At 41.5% G+C, this 22,933-nt stretch overlaps 1 protein-coding gene across 12 annotated transcripts in view; it reads right to left on the minus strand.

Moving 5' to 3' along the window:
- The window catches only part of mecom (MDS1 and EVI1 complex locus), a 239,013-nt gene that overhangs the window by 86,862 nt on the left and 129,218 nt on the right, over window positions 1–22,933 (minus strand). For 9 of the 12 annotated variants that reach the window (XM_060834453.1, XM_060834462.1, XM_060834461.1 and 6 more), the window contains exons 9-10: window positions 14,490–14,516; window positions 11,418–11,584 (exon numbers count right to left, since the gene is read on the minus strand). In XM_060834453.1, coding sequence (XP_060690436.1) covers window positions 11,418–11,584; window positions 14,490–14,516 — 194 coding nt within the window. The remainder of the gene's footprint in view (window positions 1–11,417; window positions 11,585–14,489; window positions 14,517–22,933) is intronic. The other 3 variants (XM_060834460.1, XM_060834458.1, XM_060834459.1) reach the window with 1 other exon arrangement.

The raw sequence follows: 22,933 nt of genomic DNA on the forward strand, positions 1-22,933 counted from the left end.
GGGTGGCAACTTTCAAGGATCTGTGCACCTGGACACCGAGATCTCTCTGCTCATCCACACTGCCAAGAATCTTACCATTAGCCCAGTAATTTGCATACCGGTTACTCTGACCAAAGTGAATCACCTCACATTTGTCTGCATTAAACTCCATTTGCCACCTCTCAGCCCTGCTCTGCAGCTTATCTATGTCTCTCTGTAACCTACAACATCCTTCGTCACTATCCACAACTCCACTGATCTGAGTGTCATTTACAAACTTACTAACCCATCCTTCTACGCCCTCATCCAGGTCGTTTATAAAAATGACAAACAGCAGCGGACCCAACACCGACCCTTGCAGTACACCACTAGTAACTGGACTCTAGGATGAACATTTCCCATCCACCACTACCCTCTGTCTTCTTTCAGCAAGCCAATTACTGATTCAAACTGCTATATCTCCCACAATCTCATTCCTCCGCATTTTGTACAATAGCCTACTGTGGGGAACCTTATCGAACGCCTTGCTGAAATCCATATACACCACATCAACCGGTTTACTCTCATCTACCTGTCTGGTCACCTTCTCAAAGAACTCAATAAGGTTTGTGAGGCACGACCTACCCTTCACAAAACCTTGTTGACTATCCCTAATCAAGTTATTCTTTTCTGGATGATTATAAATCCTATCTCTTATCATCTTTTCCAACAATTTACCAACAAGTGAAGTAAGGCTCACTGGTCTATAATTACTAGAGTTGTCTCTACTCCCCTTCATGAACAGGGAAACCACATTAGCTATCCTCCAGTCTTCTGTCGGGTCACCCTACAATAGGAAGACTGTTATTAAAGAGGAAAAGGTACAAAAAAGATTTACAAGTATGTCACTGGGACTGGAAGGTTTGAGTTATAAGGAGAGGCAGAATAGGTTATGATGTTTTCATTGGAGCATAGGAGGCTGAGAAGTGACCTTATCGAGGTTTATAAAATCATGCAGGCCATAGATAAGGTGAATAGAAAAAGTCTTTTCCCCAGGGTAGGGATGCCCAAAATCAGAGGGCATAGGTTTAAAGATAAGAGGGAAAATATTTAAAAGGGTCATGAAGGGTAACTTTTTCACAGGAGGGTGGTGTGTATATGGAATGATATACCAGAGGAAGTGATTGAGGTAGGTACAATTACAACATTATAGGAAGGTTTAGAGGGATATGAGCCAAATGCACGTAAATGGGATTAGTTCAGTTTAGGAAACCTGGTTGGCATGGACTGGTCCTCCTGGGAGCAGATACGATGGAGGCAGAGGAATTGAGAATACGGGATGGCAAGAGGTAGGGTGGGAAGAGGTGTAATCTAGGTAGCTGTGGGAGTCGGAGGGTTTGTAAAAAGTGTCAGTGTCAAGTCGGTCATCATTAATGGAGATGGAGAGGTCCAAGAAGGGGAGGGAGGTGTCAGAGATGTTCAGGTAAATTTAAGGTCGGGGTGGAATGTGTTGGTGAAGTTGATGAATTGCTCAACCTCCTCGTGGGAGCACGGGTGGTGCCAATGCAGTTATCAATGTAGCGGAGGAAGAGGTAGGGAGTGGTGCCGGTGTAATCACGGAAGATCGACTGTTCTATGTAGCCAACAACTCCCACAGCCGACTCCCACAGCTACTTGGATTACACCTCTTCCCACCCCACCTCTTGCAAAAATGCCATCCCGTATTCCCAATTCCTCCACCTCCGTCGTATCTGCTCCCAGGAGGACCAGTTCCACCACAGAACACACCAGATGGCCTCCTTCTTTAGAGACTGCAAATTCCCTTCCCACGTGGTTAAAGATGCCCTCCAACGTATCTTGTCCACATCCTACACCTCCGCCCTCTGACCCCACCCCTCAACTGTAACAAGGACAGAACGCCCCTAGTGCTCACCTTCCACTCTACCAACCTTTGCATAAACCAAATCATCCACCGACATTTCCGCCACCTCCAAACAGACCCCACCACCAGGGATATATATTCCCTCCCCACCCCTTTCCGCCTTCCGCAAAGACCGTTCCCTCCGTGACTACCTGGTCAGGTCCATGCCTCCCTACAACCCATCCTCCTGTCCTGGCACTTTCCCCTGCCACTGCAGGAATTGCAAAACCTGTGCCCACACCTCCTCCCTCACCTCCATCCAAGGCCCTAAAGGAGCCTTCCACATCCATCAAAGTTTTACCTGCACATCCATCAATATCATTTATTGTATCCATTGCTCCCGATGCGGTCTCCTCTACATTGGGGAGACTGGGCGCCTCCTAGTAGAGCGCTTTAGGGAACATCCACGGGACACCCACACCAATCAACCACACTGCCCCGTGACCCAACATTTCAACTCCCCCTCCCACTCTGCTGACGACATGGAGGTCCTGGGCCTCCTTCACCGCCACTCCCTCACCACCAGACGCCTGAAGGAAGAACGCCTCATCTTCCACCTCGGAACACTTCAACCATAGGGCATCAATGTGGACTTCAACAGTTTCCTCATTCCCCCTTCCCCCACCTCACCCTAGTTCCAAACTTCCAGCTCAGCACTGTCCCCATGACTTGTCCTACCTGCCTATCTCCTTTTCCACCTATCCACTCCACCCTCCTCCCTGACCTATCACCTTCATCCCCTCCCCCATTCACCTATTGTACTCCATGCTACCTTCTCCCCACCCTCACCCTCTCTCCACCCTTCAGACTCTCTGCCTGTATTCCTGATGAAGGCTTTTGCCCGAAACGTCGATTTTGCTGCTCCTCGGATGCTGCCTGAACTGCTGTGGTCTTCCAGCACCACTAGTCCAAATTTTGGGCCAAAGGGCCTGTGTCAGTGCTCTATGACTCTATGATGATATGACTTGGGGGTGGGTGCTGTTTTGTTGTATAACAATGAGTCAGGAATAGAGAAGTAGGTGTAGCACGTCTTGAAGAAACAAAACCAGTATCAGAAGATGCACTCTATCACAGGAACGGAAACTTTGGGATTGTTGTTGGCTCTTCAACACTTTGAAGTTTATATCCAACAAAGCAACAAAGAAATGCTAATTTACACTGATCAGAACACACTAGACTTTGTTGAACAGTTTAACAGTTGGAATGCAAGACTATTCAATGGAGCCTTTTCTCCAATTATTTAATGTTAACAATTATTCAGACTATGGGAAAAAAGATAATATTATTGCAGATGCAACGTCCTAAATGTAAAATGTTGGAATAATTTAAAGGTTTAAAAAACATGAAGATGTGCAAAGTTATATAAGACAAAGGGGAAAGTGGAGGAAGAATGAGTGGATGTAAGTTTTTTTTTGTAATCTGCATACTATATTTTGTCATGTAAGGAACTTTTGAAATGGTGTTCTTTTTTCCTTAAGATGGAGGCATGTCTTTTATGATTGTGCTTCTCAAACTGGGGACTGCAATGAGAAAGAACTGTCTTAAAAGTCAACGTCTGAAAGTGAATAACTTCATCCACATTGCAGGCAACTGTCTGAACAAACAAGGATTGAGGTTCAAATTGCAGCTTCATTCTGGCACCAAGTTAATTGGTCTGTGAACTCGCATCAATGATCAGTGGCAGAGACCTTTTAACTGCCAACAATTGTGAATGTTTCTTGGGTGACTGAGCAGCTAGGAGATGGAAGCAAGTTACAGAGGCACAGAGAAAGATACAGAGATGAAAAGACTTATGCAGATCTTCTCTCTGCCCAGAACGTGCCTATTTCCTCAGCAGCAACTATGAGCTGTGACTTCTGAACTGATAAAACAGAAAAATTTTTCAAGTAAATCAATTACTCCACACTTTTTATAAACTAGCAGAAGCTTCTAGAGAAAAGCATCTGAACAAAAAGGGGTCTGGGTCCCCAAAGAAGGATTATCCCAATATTATAATCTGAAAACAAAGAGTGAACTGGCTTTCCAGTGTTTTCTAATGGTGTGTGTGTGTGTGTGTGTGTGAGAGAGAGAGTGTCAGAGACAGACAGAGAGAAAGAAAGTTTAAGGGGTCAGCTGTAATTTAGTTACTCATAAGAAACAATAATTCTTGTGTTGTCCAGAAACCTGGTCTGTGCTTTCTACTAATCTTGATCTGAAAGTTGGGTAACGTCATGAACACTGCATACTTTCTAAAAAAACCTCTAACATTTGGTTCAACTCTGGGGAAGAATAGGGCTTCATTTACCCAGCACCACCCTGTGGGTTGTAACATTCTAAATATTTGGGAAATTGCTGATTTAACTTCAGGCCAGCTAGCAGTTGGGTTCTGTGGAAAACGTACTAGCATTACCTTCCCACTCCCAACTTTGTTGTTGGATGCACAAATGACCCAATTGTAGAGAAGAATTCTTTGCAGCTTAACACTGGAAGGAAAAATTAGGTCATGATTTTTAGTCCCACTCGGAACTCTGTTCTCCTTCCGACTCCCGAATCATACAGCTTATTTGTTAATCCTGACAGTGTACAAACCCATTCCATTGCCCTACTCTCTATCAAGCTTCAATCCTCAACACTAGCTCACTATCCAGCGCTGCACTGATTTCAACCTCACTGGATCCAAAGCACCCTTCACCTTTGTTAGTTCCTGATTCAACTATTCATGCCCAAATACCTTACACAACATCAACTTGTTCAGAATGCTATTCCCTAAATTGCATTCACATTTCTGGTTACTTCTGTTGGTTCCCTGACACCTCGATTTCAAATTTTTCTTGCATTTGTATAGACTCTTTTGTGATTTTGTCCTATGCTACTTTGCAACCACTTTCAGCCATACATCACTGACCAACATTGGTCCAGCGCATTTGCTGCAATTGAATTGACACAACTTTCATTTTCATTGAAACCAACCTGATCAAGATGATCTACTTTACTCGAGTAAGGTTCAAGGTAAAAATGATCCCTACAATATCATGATTGTTTCAAAACTGATGTGCATCACAGTTTAACCGAATAATCCAGTGCCTTTTTACTCAAAGATTTGTGATTTGCAACCAAGCTCTGCGATTAATGAAATAGTTTATTTTAGCAAATAAAAGTAACTTCAGGACTTGATCTGATCAGTTTAAATACAATACAGTAAACTTTTGTATAGCTGGCAACTAACATCTTAATTTGGGGCAGATTTCAAACAAATACCATTTTTGTTAGTTTTTATTAATTCATGGGATGTAATGCTAAGATCAAATAAACCCAATGTTCACTGCAACGGTCATATTCAACAGTTGGGGTGTTACAAATATTTAGAGTAGATGTAAATGCCTCTGAGGAGAGGGTAAAATCTGTCAGAATTTCACAATTCTGACAAATAGTGAAAATATTTCAATCTTCTATATAAAAAAAATGCCTGCATCACTGAGATAAAATAATCTCAATCTGTAAAATATTTAAATCTCCAACCCTTTAAAAATTGTAAAGGGCAGACTATCTGTTTGATTGAAGTTGAAAATAAATCTGTTCTGTCAATTACAATAGCTGTTTGTTAGTATTTCCTGAAGGGCCATTCAGCCAAATTTTGTTTTTCCAAAATGGGAGCATTGCCCACTGTTTGTACTGATGGACATTCAGTATCCTGACCAATGTCATCATACTAGTTTCTGATAACATGGAAAGTATGCAGGTGCTGAAGTCAGCAATCCACTCACAATTTTGAAATCATTAATTAATAAGTAATTAAGCTTGGTAGCAATCTGGTCCACATTTTTGTTACCCACCCAACCAGAGTGTTGGTTCTCAGAAACTGTAAATTACATATTCACACCAAGATGCATATTCTACTGTGAATCTAACTGCACCAAAATTTCAGAAATATGCTATTTTTATCTTCATTCGAAGTCAGAAGAGCTGAATATCTTCTGGTATCGAATACAGGCATGAACAACTGACCTTGTTAATAACTGCAAACTAAGAATGGAGCAAGCATCAGGGTTTATCAGTGGGGACCAAATTTTGTACATGACTGTAGTTATCTCCTTCCTTGTGATGGCTGTTAATTGACCATTTGATGCTTGATACAGGAAGAGCAGGGGAGGTACCAAAGGGTCCCTCAGTTTCAGTTTCAACTCTCTCACTCTGCTGAGAAATGGAAAATTTGACCCATTATGTTATGGTCAATTCTTGGTTGATTTTCATTATCCACAATTATCTCAGCAGGGATCGTAATTCACAGTCTGATTGAAGTTCAAAAGCCATTTAATTGTCTTTGATTTGGGATCACAAATACTGTTATCAAGTCAATTTTTATAAATAAAGGATTAAGTATTTGAGGCGATTTAAAGATTTGAATGGGAGCATGTTTATGTTCTTTCTCAATAGTGCGAAGTCTGTAACGGATACTTACACCTTTATTTCATTTCATCTTCTAAGGTCTTCCCATAGTAGGCATGGATAAGTGGACACGGTGCATGTTCGAGCAAGTGATTGACAGGCATGCATTTGCATTATGTTGACATAGAGGTCATAAAGTGTCATGGGATCGGTCAGAGGCTTGAACTGACATAAGATGTCGCGGTGGCATAAGGAATGATGGGGTGTGAGGAATGATGGATAAAAGGCCTAAATACCAGGAATGAGGTCCTTTTAAACAACCATTCACAACGCCAGGTAGCCTGTGGCTATATTTGATTTCTGTCCAGGGATAAGAGATCTAACTCCACCTTGTACTGCCCCTTGAAGTGACAATAGAATCTGACAGGGAGCTTTCTCCACAGGGAATTGAGACCGGCCAGCAAATTTTCCAACTTGTGCTAGCCATCTTAGGAGCAAAGACCCAGCCCATCGTCTCAGTTATGTTCAGTTGCAAACTATCTCCTTTGTCTGCTAAACCAATCTAACTCATACGATTGAGTTATGGGGTGTAGGTTTGCTCGCTGAGCTGTAGGTTTGATATCCAGACGTTTCATTACCTGGCTAGGTAACATCATCAGTGGCAACCTCCAAGTGAAGTGAAGCTGTTGTCTCCTGCTTTCTATTTATATCTTTCTCCTGGATGGGGTTCCTGGGGTTTGTGGTGATGTCATTTCCTGTTCGTTTTCTGAGGGGTTGATAGATGGCATCTAGATCTATGTGTTTATTTATGGCGTTGTGGTTGGAGTGCCAGGCCTCTAGGAATTCTCCGACATGTCTTTGCTCAGCCTGTCCCGGGATAGATGTGTTGTCCCAGTTGAAATGGTGTTTTTTTTCATTCGTGTGTAGGGCTATGAGGAAGATGGGGTCATGTCTTTTTGTGGCTAGCTGGTGTTTGTGTATCCTGGTGGCTAACTTTCTTCCTGTTTGTCCTACGTAGTGTTTGTGGCAGTCCTTGTATGAAATTTTATAGATGACGTTGGTTTTGTTCATGGGCTGTACTGGGTCTTTTAAGTTTGTTAGTTTTTGTTTGAGAGTGTTGGTGGGTTTGTGTGCTACTAGGATTCTGAGGGGTCTCAGTAGTCTGGCTGTCATTTCTGAAACTCAAAAAACACAGTGCACAGATTCCTCAAGAACAAACCACGACAAGCAGACCAAACACAGCCAGAAACCCTAACCACCAAAGAAGTTTCAGAAATGACAGCCAGACTACCAAGACCCCTCGGAATCCTAGTAGCACACAAACCCACCAACACTCTCAAACAAAAACTAACAAACTTAAAAGACCCAGTACAGCTCATGGACAAAACCAATAATCTATCTATAAAATTCCATGCAAGGACTGCCACAAACACTACGTAGGACAAACAGGAAGAAAGTTAGCCACCAGGATACACAAACACCAGCTAGCCACAAAAAGACACGACCCCCTCTTCCTCATAGCCCTACACACGGATGAAAAAAACCCACCATTTTGACTGGGACAACACATCTATCCCGGGACAGGCTGAGCAAAGACATGTCGGAGAATTCCTAGAGGCCTGGCACTCCAACCACAACGCCATAAACAAGTACATAGATCTAGATGCCATCTATCAACCCCTCAGAAAATGAACAGGAAATAACATCACCACAAACTCCAGGAACCCCATCCAGGAGAAAGATATAAATAGAAAGCAGGAGACAACAGCTTCGCTTCACTTGACGGTCACCACTGATGATGTTACCTAGCCAGGTAATGAAACGTCTGGATATCAAACATACAGCTCAGTGAGCAAACCTACACCTAAACCTTCACAAACCTTGCGAGATTGAGTTATGTTTCTGTGGAAGGTGTTTACCTTAAACGTAAAATCTATTTCTCTCAACAGCAAGCTTTGAGTATGTTGAATATTTTGATCATTTCCTGTTTATATTACATATAGTTTTAGCTTTCTCTACAGAGAAGCCACAATGTCCTTGGTCATTTTTACCATGAATACACTTATCAGTAGTGGAAGGATATGTTATTTAAAACGCAGAGATACTGGTGTTAGACTGGAGTGGATAATGTCAGAAGTTCATATGACACTAGGTTATAGTCCAACATGTTTATTTGAAATCACAAGCTTTTGGAACACTAGTTGGGTGACTTCACCTGACAAAGCAGCAGCGCTCTGACAGTTTGTGATTTCAAATAAACCTGTTGAACGACAACCTGGTGTTATATGACTTCTGACTTTGCCATTCAAATGGTGTGCTTAACAGGCAGGAACTTGCTTTGAAACTGCCCCTAACCAAAGATGCATGTGAGAATGAGCTTTGCTGAGGAGTGGCATCGTTTATCCAGAAGGGCAGACAGTTTTCAATGATCGGATACTCGAGGAGTGATAGTGTTCCCCTTGATGTGGTCATTAGATTCCTTGATTGAGCAGTACTAAAGTCAGCCTTTTGGTTGAGATTCAAGCTCCAATTTACTTAATCAAGCCCAGTTACCCATCATTGCATTGCCTCTGAACAAAAGCCAAAGGAACTGTGAATGCTGGAAATCAGAAGCAAAATCAAAACTTGCTTTAAAACTTCAGCAAATCTAGCAGCATCTGTTGAGAGAAAACAGAGTCAATGTTTCAGGTCCACTGACCCTTCTTGAGAACCAAACCATCTGAAGAAGTGTCACTGGACCTGAAACGTTAACTCTGCTTTCTCTACACAGATGCTGCCACATCTGCTGAGTTTTTCCAGCAATTCCTGGCTTTGTATTACCACTGCTCATGAAAATATGTGGTGACAGTTGGCTTCAGTTAACTGACAATTTAAAATTTTACCATTTAAATTTGGAAGACTTCAATCAAATTATAAACAAAAACAGAAATTGCTGGAAAAGCTCAGCAGGTCAGCCAGTATCTGTGAAGATAAATGAGTTAACATTTCATGTTGAGTGACCCTTCCTCAGAACTGATGATAGCTAGGAAAATATTGATTTATATGATTAGATTTCCTACATTGTGGAAACAGGCCCTTCGGCCCAACTAGTCCACACCACACTGAGCATCAACACACCCAGACCTATTCCCCTCTATATTTACCTGACTAATGCACCTAACACTACGGACAACTAAGCATGGCCCATTCACCTAAACTGCACCTCTTTGGACTATGGGAGGAAACTGGAGCACCCAGAGGAAACCCACGCAGACACGGGGAGAGTGTGCAAGCTCCACACAGACAGTTGCCCGAAGCGGGAATTGAACCCGGGTCCCTGGCAGTGCAAACAACTGAACCACCGTGCCGCCTACCCTATGCAGAAGATAGGGTGGGGGAAGGGAGTAAGAAGTAAATGAGAGGTAGGGATAGAGACCAAAAAGAGAGAACAGCAGTTGGACAGACAAACAAGTTGAAAACAATCTGGCTAGGAGGGTGAACAGCTATTAATGGACTCTATTAGTGGCTAACAATAAGTAGTATGTAATGGCAGACTATGTGATTACAAGGCCTGGTGTGTGGAGTAGAGAGCTAGGACATAGGAGAGTTCAGGCCCTAAAATTATTGAAATCAATATTGAGTCTGGAGGTCTGCAGGGTCCCCAAGCAGAAAATGAGGTGTTGTTCTTTCAGTTTGAGGTCAGTTTCACTAGAGCACTGCGGCAGGCCTGAGACAGAGAACAGGACAGTGTGTTCAAGTGGCAGGCAACTGAAAGCTCAAGTCTTTTTTATGAACAGAACATAGATGTTCTGTGAAGCAGTCACCCACTGCATGCTTCATTTCCCCCAATTTGGAGGAGACTACATTGTAAGCAGTGAATGCAATAGACTAGCTTGTGTGAAGTGCAGGTAAAGTGCTGCTTCACTTGGAATGCGTGTTTGGGCCCTTGGATACTGAGGAGAAAGGAGGTAATTCATTGCTACAGAAGACTGTGGAGGCCAAGTCATTGAGTATGTTTAAGACAGATATAGATAGCTTCTTGAGTATCAAAGGGATCAAGGGTTACAGGGAGAAAGTGGGAGAATGGTGTTGAGACACTTATCAGCCATGATTGACAGGTGGAGCAGACTCGATTGGCTGAATGGCCTAATTTCTGCTCCTATGTCTTATGGTATTATGGAAATTGGGAAAGCCTTTGGTGGTTGTAGGGGAAGGTGCCGTGGAGGAATTTGAGGTGTGTAGGGAGTGAACAAAGAGTGGACCAGGATGCACCCGAGAGAACAGTCTCTGCGGTAGGTAAACAAGGGAAGGGAGGGGAATATGTGTCTGATGGTAGCATCCCGCTGAAGGTGGGGAAAAGGCGGCTGATGATCTTCTGGATGTGGATATTGGTGGGATGGTAGATAAGAACAAGAGGAAGGAGAAAGTGAGGACTGCAGTTGCTGGAGATCACAGTCGAAGAGTGAGGTGCTGGAAAAGCGCAGCAGGTCAGGCCGCATCCAAGGAGCAAGAGAATTGATGTTTCGAGCATAAGCTTTTCATCAGGAAGAAGAGCTTATGCTCGAAATATTGACACTCCTGCTGCTCAGATGCTGCCTGGCTAGCTGTGCTTTTCCAGCACCACACTCTTTGACAAGGATACGAGGAACCTTATCGTTGTTGTGGGAGGGAAAGGAGGGGGTGATGGCAGAAGTGTGGGTGATGGGTCAGACCCGATTGAGGGCCCTGTCGACAACAGGTGCTGGGGAGTCCTTGGTTGAGGAAGAAGGTGGACATTTTGGAGGTTCTGTTGTTGAAGTAGGCCCCTTCAGAATATGTGCAACAGAGGTGGAGGAACTGGGAGAATGGAATGGAGTCATTGTAGGAAGCAGGATGTGAGAATGTATAGTCCAGGTAGTTCTTGAAGTTGGTGGGTTTATAGTAGATATTAGTGGCCAATCTACCCCTAGAAATGGAAACAGATTTCGAGTCAGAAATGCACGACATGAAAGTGAGGGCTGGATGGAAATCGGAAGTGAAATCAATGAATCAAATCAATTTGATCAAATTTTACCTTCTCAATTTTCAATCTTGTTACGACAAAATATGACTGCCGTTTTCTTTATTCAGTTATGTCAGTTGAGGAAGAAAATGAACGGAAATTATTAAAATGTTACTGCTATCTTAATTTGCCATGTATGGGAACCATAGTTACCTGCAGGTATACCGCTCCTTCCCTTTCCGCAGCAGGCTTTCAGGAATGACAGATGGGGGAGCCCTAAAATCAAACATTGAAGGGACAGACCGCAGGAGGTCATTGGCCTCTGGCTTGAGTGAACTGAAACCTTCCAGCTTCTCTGCCATGTTCTCAATCGCTGACATCTGATAGGTAGGGAAGAGAAAGAAAGTATAGGTTTTAAAGTGTCACATTAGGTATTAGTTTTTCAACTGCAGAACCAAATAAGTCAAGGCTTGCAAAATTACTGACACCTTTTGAAATATTTAACCAGATAAAAGTATTTTCTTGCCACAGAGATGACTATGTAAGAATATCATGTAATTAGACCTCAGAGTTTGTTGATAAATTATCTTATACAGTGGGGAATTATCAGTGATATTTCTTTTTGATTTGTTCCTTCCTTATGCAATGGAGCAGCTGATGTGTTTCAATTAATTGTTTACATTTACAGTAAGTACCTTCATTCTGTAACCTGTGGATTGCTTCAGCCGCCCACCTTCTCCCTTTCGCACTATAACTCTCAGTCCTAGTTACAAATTGCATTGTACAAGGCACCTCTGCCAATTTGTGAAATGTCTTTCATCAAACATTTGAAAATCTCCAAGGAAAGTCTAGATGCATTTACTTGTCACACAGCAAATGTGAAAGCACTGGAAGGCACTAAGGTCTGCCTGCTCTCAGGCTTGATTCATAATCATTCATAGCTGCTAAAACATTCCCTGTGCAATGCAACTGGACAGCACATTCGTCAATATGAAGGATGCTGACATCACAGATCAAAGGGCAGACATAGGTAATAATGATGCTGCTGTATGTTACAAGGGAATTCTACCCAGCCCCCAACTCTTGTTTTGTCAATCCATAGGTTTGTAAATATATATTATACACTATGTGATGCTATATGCAAGATGCGATTTGAAAATATATTTATTTATTATATATGTGTCTACATATTATGAACATATTTAGAGTCAAAATATTTTTTAAACAGGAGCACAAATCTATTGAAACAACTAAAAATGATTGGATAATAATTAAAACATTGCAAAAAGCAAAACCTTTAACCTGTAACACCTAGTTATGACAAAAAGGTAGCAAGGTCTTACACTGACTAGTTAAAGGAAAGGAAAATGAATACATGGGAAGTTATTTTATTAATAATTCATACTCAGGAGCAGTTTCTGGATAATGGTTTGGAAATAAATCACACAGAGAACAAGAACAGTTTTTTTTTCTAAATAAAATGTGTAGTTACTATGCCCACCCATTTATAACAATGTAATATCTATCTGCTGAGAGGGCGATTTAATGTTAATACGATTGGTCGGGTTCAGGAGAAGGTTGATGGGAGGTAGATATCTCAGCAGTGTTCATTACATCATAACAGAAGCTGGACAATTCAATAATTCTTGCTAAAAATCTTAATTATGACTGTGAATTTAATAATAAAGGTACAGTTGCTATCATTTTAACAGTATTTTAAATTTGTTGCAATATTTCTTTGGAGAAAGTCAAATAAATTAAAAATCAATCTGTTACTGTTTTTTTTCTGCAATAGTTCATTGTCAGTAAGAGGCAATTATTATTATTTTAAAAAATGTAATTACACAAGTAAGGACCAAAGAGAATGAAAAAAGATATCACATTTCTAACAGGTAAAAAAAAATTGGGTAGGGATCAACTTACATTTAATGTTTGTCAGTTCTGTGTGTTATATTCATTCTATGTCAACATTGATGAACATTCAACAGTATGAACAGCAAATATATTTATAACTATTTTTAATAACATTCTGAGTTACTCTTACTAATGGCAAGATAAAGTGAGGAACATTTACAGTGTTCATCATTTAAATAGGAATGGTCTGATCAGCCTATAGGCAGAATTGGAAACATTACTTTAAATGCTATAGGTAATGACCAGATCAGTTGCATTGTCATTCAAGGGACAGTAAGTACAAGCAGGAATCACTAAAAAATCATGTATGTTTTAGCAGAGAGTAAAGCTGTTTTTTTAGGATTGCAAGAAAAGGGAATGTTGTTATCTCAGAGAAGACAGTAACCCATTTGTGATACTCGGGGTTTAACAATCATTTATCTCATTATAACAAAATTCAGATCACCTGACTAAGCAGCAAAAAAATCATAATGTAAAGCATTCTTACCAGTACTGCCCCTCTACTAGATCAAGACAGATGAGGAATTAATTAAGACCCTTCATATTTACAATATAAAGTAATTGGTTATATTAACCATGATGATGGGATCAGATTTTGATTGACTTTTCAAATTCCAAAGAAACATTGAAGAGGAAAATATTATTTTTATAAAACTCCAGCTTAATAAAAGCTCATATCAAATCAAGCAGCTTAAAAAGTCCTAACATATTTATTCAATGATCCCCAGGGAGTGAAACCACAGAAGTTACTGCCTTATATAGATGTAAGACATACTTAATATCAGTGAATGACAGTATTACTTAGCAGCTGAATAATTTGTGATTTACTTTCTCACAATCACTGATCTTATCAACAGCTATATGTCTGAATAAGGAAATAATGCCACCCCCTTCTAATCCCACTGAGGCTGTTAACCTTGTACTGATGCAATCCAGCATTTAACTCTATTCCCAGCACAAATCAAGTATGCAGACATTGCCATTATTGGATAAAAGCAAATATTTTTAACCTTTTTTTGTGCAAATAAAGATATGATCAAAATGGCCTCAGCAATTATTACAAACTCTGCTACCTCATGGAACTAATCTATTGGTGTCAGGAATAAATAAAAGCGGCTTTTGCTCTCATTTGAGTTACCAGATGGAGTGATTTATAACTCAGCCTACTGTGTGAATTACTTAAATAGTGCTTGTGATTATGGTAATGCAATCTGATCATCAAGCGAAATGGTAAACATTTACATTTTTATTTGTGGAGGGTAGGAAGGGATGTGGGAGATTTTAAATCATTGTGAGTTATGCAGCATTTAATAAACCTTTCATTCTGATCATTATGAACTATGGTTTGGAATTATAAGCAGAGGAACTTACCCAGATTCTCTGATCAGGCAAGCGGAACTAGGGAGTAGGACCAAAATAAAAAATAAATTATAATCCACAAATTGTGTCTCTTTCAGCTGCCATAATTGTTTACAAATGACAAATGATATTGTTTGCATGTCTGCTGATGAGTTTTTTTTCAAAAGCTCAAACATCAAAGTAAATAGAAAGTCCTCAAATTAACTGCTGCAATTTTTTTGATGTTAGATTGATGACACCAGGTTTGTCCCCCTTCTCCTGGCATGTCGTATCAAATAAGTAATGTCCAGGATAGCTAGATTCTGAAACATCATTTACTGCCATCTGATTCTTTCATTTTAGTGGTTTAACAGGATTTATTTTGGTTCCAGATTTTACTCAGGATTTTCTTTAATTGATTTCTAATTTATGTTCTTTGTTAACACTGCTGTAAATTGCCTGAGATGTTTCATTGCTTTAAAGGCACTACATAAATGCAAGATGATGGTACTATTGTTACACTGTCTCATGTTACCTTTACTACTAGTATTGGTGCTTCAATAAAGCCAAATAGAATGCATTGTTTAAATGTCACTGAATATATCATTTTTTTAAAAAACTGCAAGTTTCTACTCTTAATAGACAAATTTAAATAAAAACACCTTTCTATATCTCCAGGCATAACCTTTTTTTTGTAGATGTTGTCAATCCACTGCAAGTTGCCAGTGCAAGATTACTGTTTGTGAAATCCAATATTTATCAAGGTGTCTCGATGATGTGTTCAGCAAATACTGCATTAGTTACATACATTTCCGAATTTGTAATTAAAACCAATAAATAGCACAGCTCAAAAAATCTAACATGGAGTGTTTTTGAAAACTCTTTCAAATAATCAAAATCATCAATTCATGTTTTGTTTAAAATAAAGTAACTCCTCTCCTTTTTGAAATGAATCTTTCAGGTGGATGATATAATTCAGCAGACTTTAAATATGCACCATTGGCAGTAAACTAATGGAGAATGAGAGGGCAATTAAATTTAGTGATTGTATTAAAAAGAGGTGTACTCAAACTCAAAATCATTCAAGATTGTAATTTATGTGTTATTTGCGAGGATGTTTATGCCTCAGATAACACAGCAAAGAGTTTTAGTCTGGCAAAACTATTTAGTAATTCAGTTAAACTTGTGGAGCTTCTGTCCCATTATGCCCAAAAGGTCTACAATCAGAGATTGGAGACGGGGAAGGGTCCGGTCACAAAGCACTAACTTGCACTAATGAACGGTATGGTGCGAGGTCCTCTCACAAGTTTATCTCAAGGGAAGTGTAGTAAGATGTGGCAACTATAGCTAGGAAGACTACTTGCGAGCCCAGAGTGTGGTGCTGGAAAAGCACAGCAGGTCAAGCAGCATCCGAGGAGCAGGAAAATCGTTGTTTTGGGCAAAAGCCCTTCATCAGAAATGAGTCCAGCAAAGGCCATCTTAGAATCAGCTGTTGGAACTCAATTGACAATGTGCAATCGGATATGGAAAACTTAACAAAAATGCTATTTCAAATTAAATTATTCTCCATCTTTTTTCAGTGCATAAGAAAAAGGGGTTCTATAGTGGGTTGGAAAGCACAAGGTATCAACATTTCTCCAGAAAAATTAGACCTAAACAAATCTCTACCAATATCGAACCTAACTTTATTGACTCTGGGTCAGAATTCTGTCAAAGGAGTAGATCAACTGCATGCCAGAGAGCAGCAATTGGGTTTCATACAGATGAATATCATTCATATTGAGAGAATATATGATTGGTAAATACCACCCAATTTTCCTGAATGTGGCACTAACAATTGGCATTATCACAGGATTTCTATCCATTAGTGAGCATTATGTGGCACTAACAATTGGCATTATCACAGGATTTCTATCCATTAGTGAGCATTCAATAGAATGATTTTATTGTTGTACGCTATGTTAACTGGCCTGTGTTGTGGTGGTAGTGTCCCTACCTGTAGATTTAGTGGCCTGGGAACAAGTCTCATTTGTCCCAGTGGCGTGTAATAACATCTCTAAACAGATTGATTAGAAAATATTTATATGATTATATTTAATAAATGTTGTTGTGTTTCCATGCCAAGCTGGATTTCAGCAGTTGACACAAACACGCGAGCGTACCATTTGCAGATTTTAAGAATACTTTTTCGGTTTTATAGAAAAATGCAAAAATTGTAAGTAAACTACTGGAAGTGTATGCAGCAGAACCAATTGGCTATCTGGACATTTAAGCTAAGATGCAAATTATCAGCCTACAATCAAGTTATGACATAACATTTGTCTATTTGGCTTATGGCAGCTTAAGTCTTGCATCATTGCAAATATAAACGGTAATAATAATCAATAGCCCTTAAATTCACATATTAATCATCGCAATTATAATTTTGATTTACAATTACTCCATTCATCTTAAGAAAGCCATCATATTTTGCCTATGGACCCTTAGCTACGTAATCTCATGAATATCAGTGAAACATGTTACATAGAAATGAAAAGAGCCGTCACACATCTTTTCGTTACCAAGGTAACTATATTACTTTAGCTTTGAACTACTGTACATAAATCGGAAAGAATTTCTATGCCTATTCTTTCAATTCATAGAAGTGACTTAAGAATTGCAAAGCTTCAATATAGTGGTTATTTTGCAATCAATAGTCTGGAGCACTTCATTTATCACCACTCCATTTATTTATAGCTGAGAGAAGGAATTAGCATGAAATCCACCCAGTTTAAAATTCTACCACAGTTCTGGCAGTTGTTTTTGCCAGCTAGTGATCAATCTGTTTAGACGAAAGAGCAGTGGGAAATTCAGTTTGGGATTCTCATGAATATTTCAAACTGCAGTTTTAACTATTTCAGTAGAAAAAGCTCCATTCCTGTTTTCCCTCGTTAAAGTGTGGCTGGGAATAGGAATTGGTAATGAAGAGATGTGCTTGGGGTTGTGGCAGTAAACTGAATGACTGTACACCATGCGAATGTACATGATAAATGTGCCTTGTGTACACGAGTGAATGTATACCATGTTAATATACCGAGTACACACGAGTGAATGTGCACTATGTGAATATACTTAATGTACACAAGTGAATGTGCCTAATTTCAGATATAGGCACTGTGCTTATTGTACTTTTGAAAAATGCAAGAGTTTTTGGAACTGGGAGAAAGTGAGGAGATCAGAGTCGAGAGTGTGGTGCTGGAAAAGCACAGCCGGTCAGCAGCATCTGAGCAGCAGAAGGATTGACGTTTCGGGCATAAGCCCTTGACCTGCTGGAACAGGATATCAAATTTTGACTTCCCAATAAAAGGATGGTTGAATGGGTTACGGTTAGAGTTTTTAATTATTACACAGAATAACAAATATATTCAGAGTGACACCACAACCAGGTAAGATCAGCCTGCTTTAAATCATCAAAGATCCATATGCTATTTAACACTATGGAGATCCCAGAACAGAAAATATTCATAGAAGTATCATAGAATACCTACAGTGTGGGGATAGAACATTTGACCCATCAAGTTCAGATCAACTCTCTGAATAGCATGCCACTCAGACTCCCACTGGCTACCCCTTCCCCCACCCCATCTCCGTAACTCTGCATTCCCCATGGTTAATACACCGAACCTGTTGTGGTTCTGTTCGCCGAGCTGGGAATTTGTGTTGCAGACGTTTCGTCCCCTGTCTAGGTGACATCCTCAGTGCTTGGGAGCCTCATGTGAAGCGCTTCTGTGATGTTTCCTCCCGCATTTATAGTGATTTGTCTCTGTCGCTTCCGGTTGTCAGTTCCAGCTGTCCGCTGCAGTGGCCGGTATATTGGGTCCTGGTCAATGTGCTTATTGATTGAATCTGTGGATGAGTGTCATGCCTCTAGGAATTCTCTGGCTGTTCTCTGTTTGGCTTGTCCTACAATAGTAGTGTTGTCCTAGTCGAACTCATGTTACTTGTCATCTGCGTGTGTGGCTACTAAGGATAGCTGGTTGTGTCGTTTCGTGGCTAGTTGGTGTTCATGGATGCAGATCATTAGCTGTCTTCCTGTTTGTCCTATGTAGTGTTTTGTGCAGTCCTTGCATGGGACAACACTACTATTATAGGACAAGCCAAACAGAGAACAGCCAGGGAATTCCTAGAGGCATGGCACTCATCCACAGATTCAATCAATAAGCACATTGACCTGGACCCAATATACCGGCCACTGCAGCGGACAGCTGGAACTGACAATCGGAAGCGGCAGGTATAAATCACTATAAATGCCGGAGGAAACATCACAGAAGCGCTTCACAGGAGGCTCCCAAGCAATGAGGATGTCACCCAGACAGGGGACGAAACGTCTGCAACACAAATTCCCAGCTCGGTGAACAGAACTACAACAACGAGCACTCAAGCTACAAATTTTCTCACAAACTTTGAACACCAAACCTGCACATCTTTGGACCATAGGATGAAACCAAAGCAAACCCACACAGACATGAGGAGAATCTGCAAACTCCACGCAGACAGGCACCTCAGACTGGGATTGAACGCAGGTCCCTGGTATTATGAGGCAGCAATGCTAACCACTGAGTCACCATGCTATCCTAAACCTGTTCTGGTTGTTCCAACTTTATTCAAAAAATAGACTTTTTCTGTTCAAAATCATTGCTCATTCCAGTTTGTATCAGGAGCAGGGTATGAAAGATACGAGTATTCTTTATACTCTGCAAATTTTTGGAGGGGAAGTTTGAGTGCAGCTAAGTGATGGAGTAGAATTTACTTTTATACTTTAGGTTCATTTGTTACCAGTGAATCAAAATAGTTTAGTAATCTATATCTCTGTCTTAGCAAATGTTTCTCATTCAACATGTGACAAAGTTAGAGAAGTACCATATATCATATTCTTCAGCTCACATTAGAATCCAATAATGTAGTTTACATGAGTAGATAACATTCTTGTACAATTAGATATCAGACAGTAGAATCATATTCATAAGATATGTGGGCATGTCACAAGACTGATCAACATTAGTCAGGCTCAGGACAGTGTCAAAGGCCCAACTCAACATTTTGAATAAAGTGTTTCACTGAAATAGAAAAGAACAAGGAGGGGGAAATTGACAGGAGACTTTCAAAATCCTGGGAGATTTTAAGGGGGATAAAAATGTGATTGGATCACAAGGTTCCAAATGCAGGAGGAGGATGAGAAAAGCGTCAGTTGGGTGAATTGCTCAATATGTTCTGCAATGTCTAGGACTGTAAACTAGGACTGGTGTTTCTTGCTTGTCAATGATCTGGGTAGCTAAAGTCCTTATTCTGCCCTTAATAGGCCTGGAAAGCAATCTTCCAAACACTGAGGTGCAGAGACTCTCCCCATGGTAATGAGGAAGGCTCCACCACCAGGTAAATAGCTGTAAACAATTCCCCCAAATAACTGCATTTGCATACGCTTACGCTTTGCAGATGTTTTAAAGCAGTTTTCAGAGGACTTGTCCTGGAAAATGAGTGCGGTAGCTCCTATGCACCGAGATTCACAATCAGTGCTGAAAAATCATTCATAAAGTGGTACTGCACTAAAACTGCATGACTAGAAATGAACGATATGGCTTATTAGTCACAGTCTTCTCACCACTGCTTTGAATATTCCCGATTGGATGTGAAATGTTTATTTCAAAGTTAAAGTAAATGGCAAGGGCTTAATCAATCCTTTCATCACATTATGTGTTTCACTCTCCAATTAGCGACTGTGAATAACTATTTCTCATCTGTTTCTTATTCCTTTAGTCAGAACACTCTGTCTCTGATTTGGATGATTGGATTTGCCGCAGCATATTTTGTTTCTCGTTAAGGACTTTGAGTAAGTGATATCACAGCAGGCTGCCCTCATGAAATAGTTCATAACTGAGGAATGGGACAAGGATCATAAGTACTACAGTCTTAAACAGGAACTAGGGGAGTCATGAATTCTTATTTTTATCATTTCTCACCCTCAAACACTTTTTAAATTACATTCTAAGTCCTTGATCACACTGGTTATCTTCTAGTGTTGGAAAAATGGGAACTAAAAATTAACTTCATTGGATTGCCTTCACTTCCTCTATTTGACAATCAATAAAAGGATGTTTCAGCTAATGGCCCACTTACACAGTGCAACCTTTGGTGAATGCTGACCAAACTAAAGGGAACTGTAATTGTGTGATAATACAACCTTAGATTTGAATGTGGCTGACAAAGCAGTGACTCAATATTCTCTTAGTCATTCATACTTTTCTTTGGGGATTAGTGTATCATTGGCAACTTCAACATTTAATTCTCATCCTGAGATGCCCTCACCATGCGGAGGTGAACTGTGAAGTGCTGCAGTTTGGGGCTGAGGTTGTTCAATAGGGAGTTTGAGCCAGGAAGCCTTGGTGCAGTGACCAGAACTGGGCCACAGCATGTAGCTGACTTCTGGAAGGAGTGGGAGGGAAGGAAGCAGTGTGTCGACAATAATAATCAATACACTGGACTGGCCACAGGTGTGACTACAAGTCACCCTGTCAGAGGTGTCATTCCCCTGATGGACTAGTAGCTGTTGTTACTTTTTAAAATGAAGTTTTATTAAAATGTCTTCAGATGACACATCCACCTTGAGGCTCACTCTTTTTCACCAGTTTACATCAACAACTCTCATTTGATGCAAGGGCTGGTGAGCCCCTTATTGGCTGACCAGATTGGAAGCCGATTTCAGTCCTTAGTCAAGGTGGTGCTTCCAGAGGTGACACAATTGATTGCCTTCTCAAAAATGCCTTCTGAGTCTTGATGCAGTTTATATTGAGAGACCAGTGTAATGTCTCAGCCTGCTCCTGCCCCACCGAATGTCTCAGCCTGCTCCTGCCCCACCAAACCATCTCTGCATACCTTGCCACGGTCCTGTCCCCCTTAGTCCAAGAACTCCCCACCTACGTTCAGGAACACCACCCACACCCACCACCTCCTCCATGATTTTCGCTTCCCCAGCCCCCATCGCCTTATCTTCACCATGGACATCCAGTCCCTATACACCTCCAACCCCCATCACGAAGGCCTCAAAACCCTCCGCTTCTTCCTTTCCCGCCGAACCAACCAGTACCCTTCCACTGACACCCTCCTTCGACTGACTGAACTGGTCCTCACCCTGAACAACTTCTCTTTCCAATCCTCCCACTTCCTCCAAACCAAAGGAGTAGCTATGGGCACCCACATGGGCCCCAGCAATGCCTGCCTTGTCGTAGGATATATGGAACAGTCCATCTTCCGCAGCTACACTGGCACCACCCCCCACCTTTTCCTCCGCTACATTGATGACTGTATCGGCGCTGCCTTGTGCTCCCACGAGGAGGTTGAACAGTTCATCCACATTACTAACATCTTCCACCCCGACCTCAAATTTACCTGGACCGTCTCAGACTCCTCCCTCCCCTTCCTAGACCTCTCCATTTCTATCTCGGATGACTGACTAAACACGGACGACTTCCACAGCTACCTAGATTACACCTCCTCCCACCCTGCCCCCTGAAAAAACGCCATCCCATATTCCCATTTCCTTCGCCTTCGCCGTAGCTGCTCCCAGGAGGACCAGTTCCAATACCGTACAACCCAGATGGCCTCCTTCTTCAAAGACCGCAATTTCCCCTCAGACGATGCTCTCCACTGCATCTCCTCCACTTCCTGCTCCTCCGCCCTTGAGCCCCGCCCCTCCAATCACCACCAGGACAGAACCCCACTGGTCCTCATGTACCATCCCACCAACCTCCATATACATCGTATCATCCTTTGTCATTTCCGCCACCTCCAAACAGACCCCACCACCAGGGATATATTTCCCTCCCCACCCCTATCAGCGTTCCGGAAAGACCACTCCCTCCGCGACTCCCTTGTCAGCTCCACACCCCCCACCAACCCAACCTCCACTCCTGGCACCTTCCCCTGCAACTGCAAGAAATGCAAAACTTGTGCCCACACCTCCCCCCTCACTTCCCTCCAAGGCCCCAAGGGATCCTTCCATATCCGCCACAAATTCACCTGCACCTCCACACACATCATCTATTGCATCCGCTGCACCCGATGTGGCCTCCTCTACATTGAGGAGACAGGTCGCCTACTTGCGGAACTTTTCAGAGAACACCTCTGGGACACCCGCACCAACCAACCCAACCACCCTGTGGCTGAATACTTTAACTCCCCCTCCCACTCCACCAAGGACATGCAGGTCTTTGCCTCCTCCAACACCAGACCATGGCAACATGATGCCTGGAGGAAGAGCACCTCATCTTCTGCCTAGGAACCCTCCAACCACAAGAGATGAATACAGATTTCTCTAGTTTTCTCATTTCCCCTCCCCCCACCTTTTCTCAGTACCAACCCTCGGACTCAGCACCGCCTTCTTGACCTGCAATCTTCTTCCCGACCTCTCCATCTCCACTTCCTCTCCGGCCTATCACCCTCAC

Source organism: Hemiscyllium ocellatum, chromosome 13 (genome assembly GCF_020745735.1).
Source record: "Hemiscyllium ocellatum isolate sHemOce1 chromosome 13, sHemOce1.pat.X.cur, whole genome shotgun sequence".
Classification (NCBI taxonomy): domain Eukaryota; kingdom Metazoa; phylum Chordata; class Chondrichthyes; order Orectolobiformes; family Hemiscylliidae; genus Hemiscyllium; species Hemiscyllium ocellatum.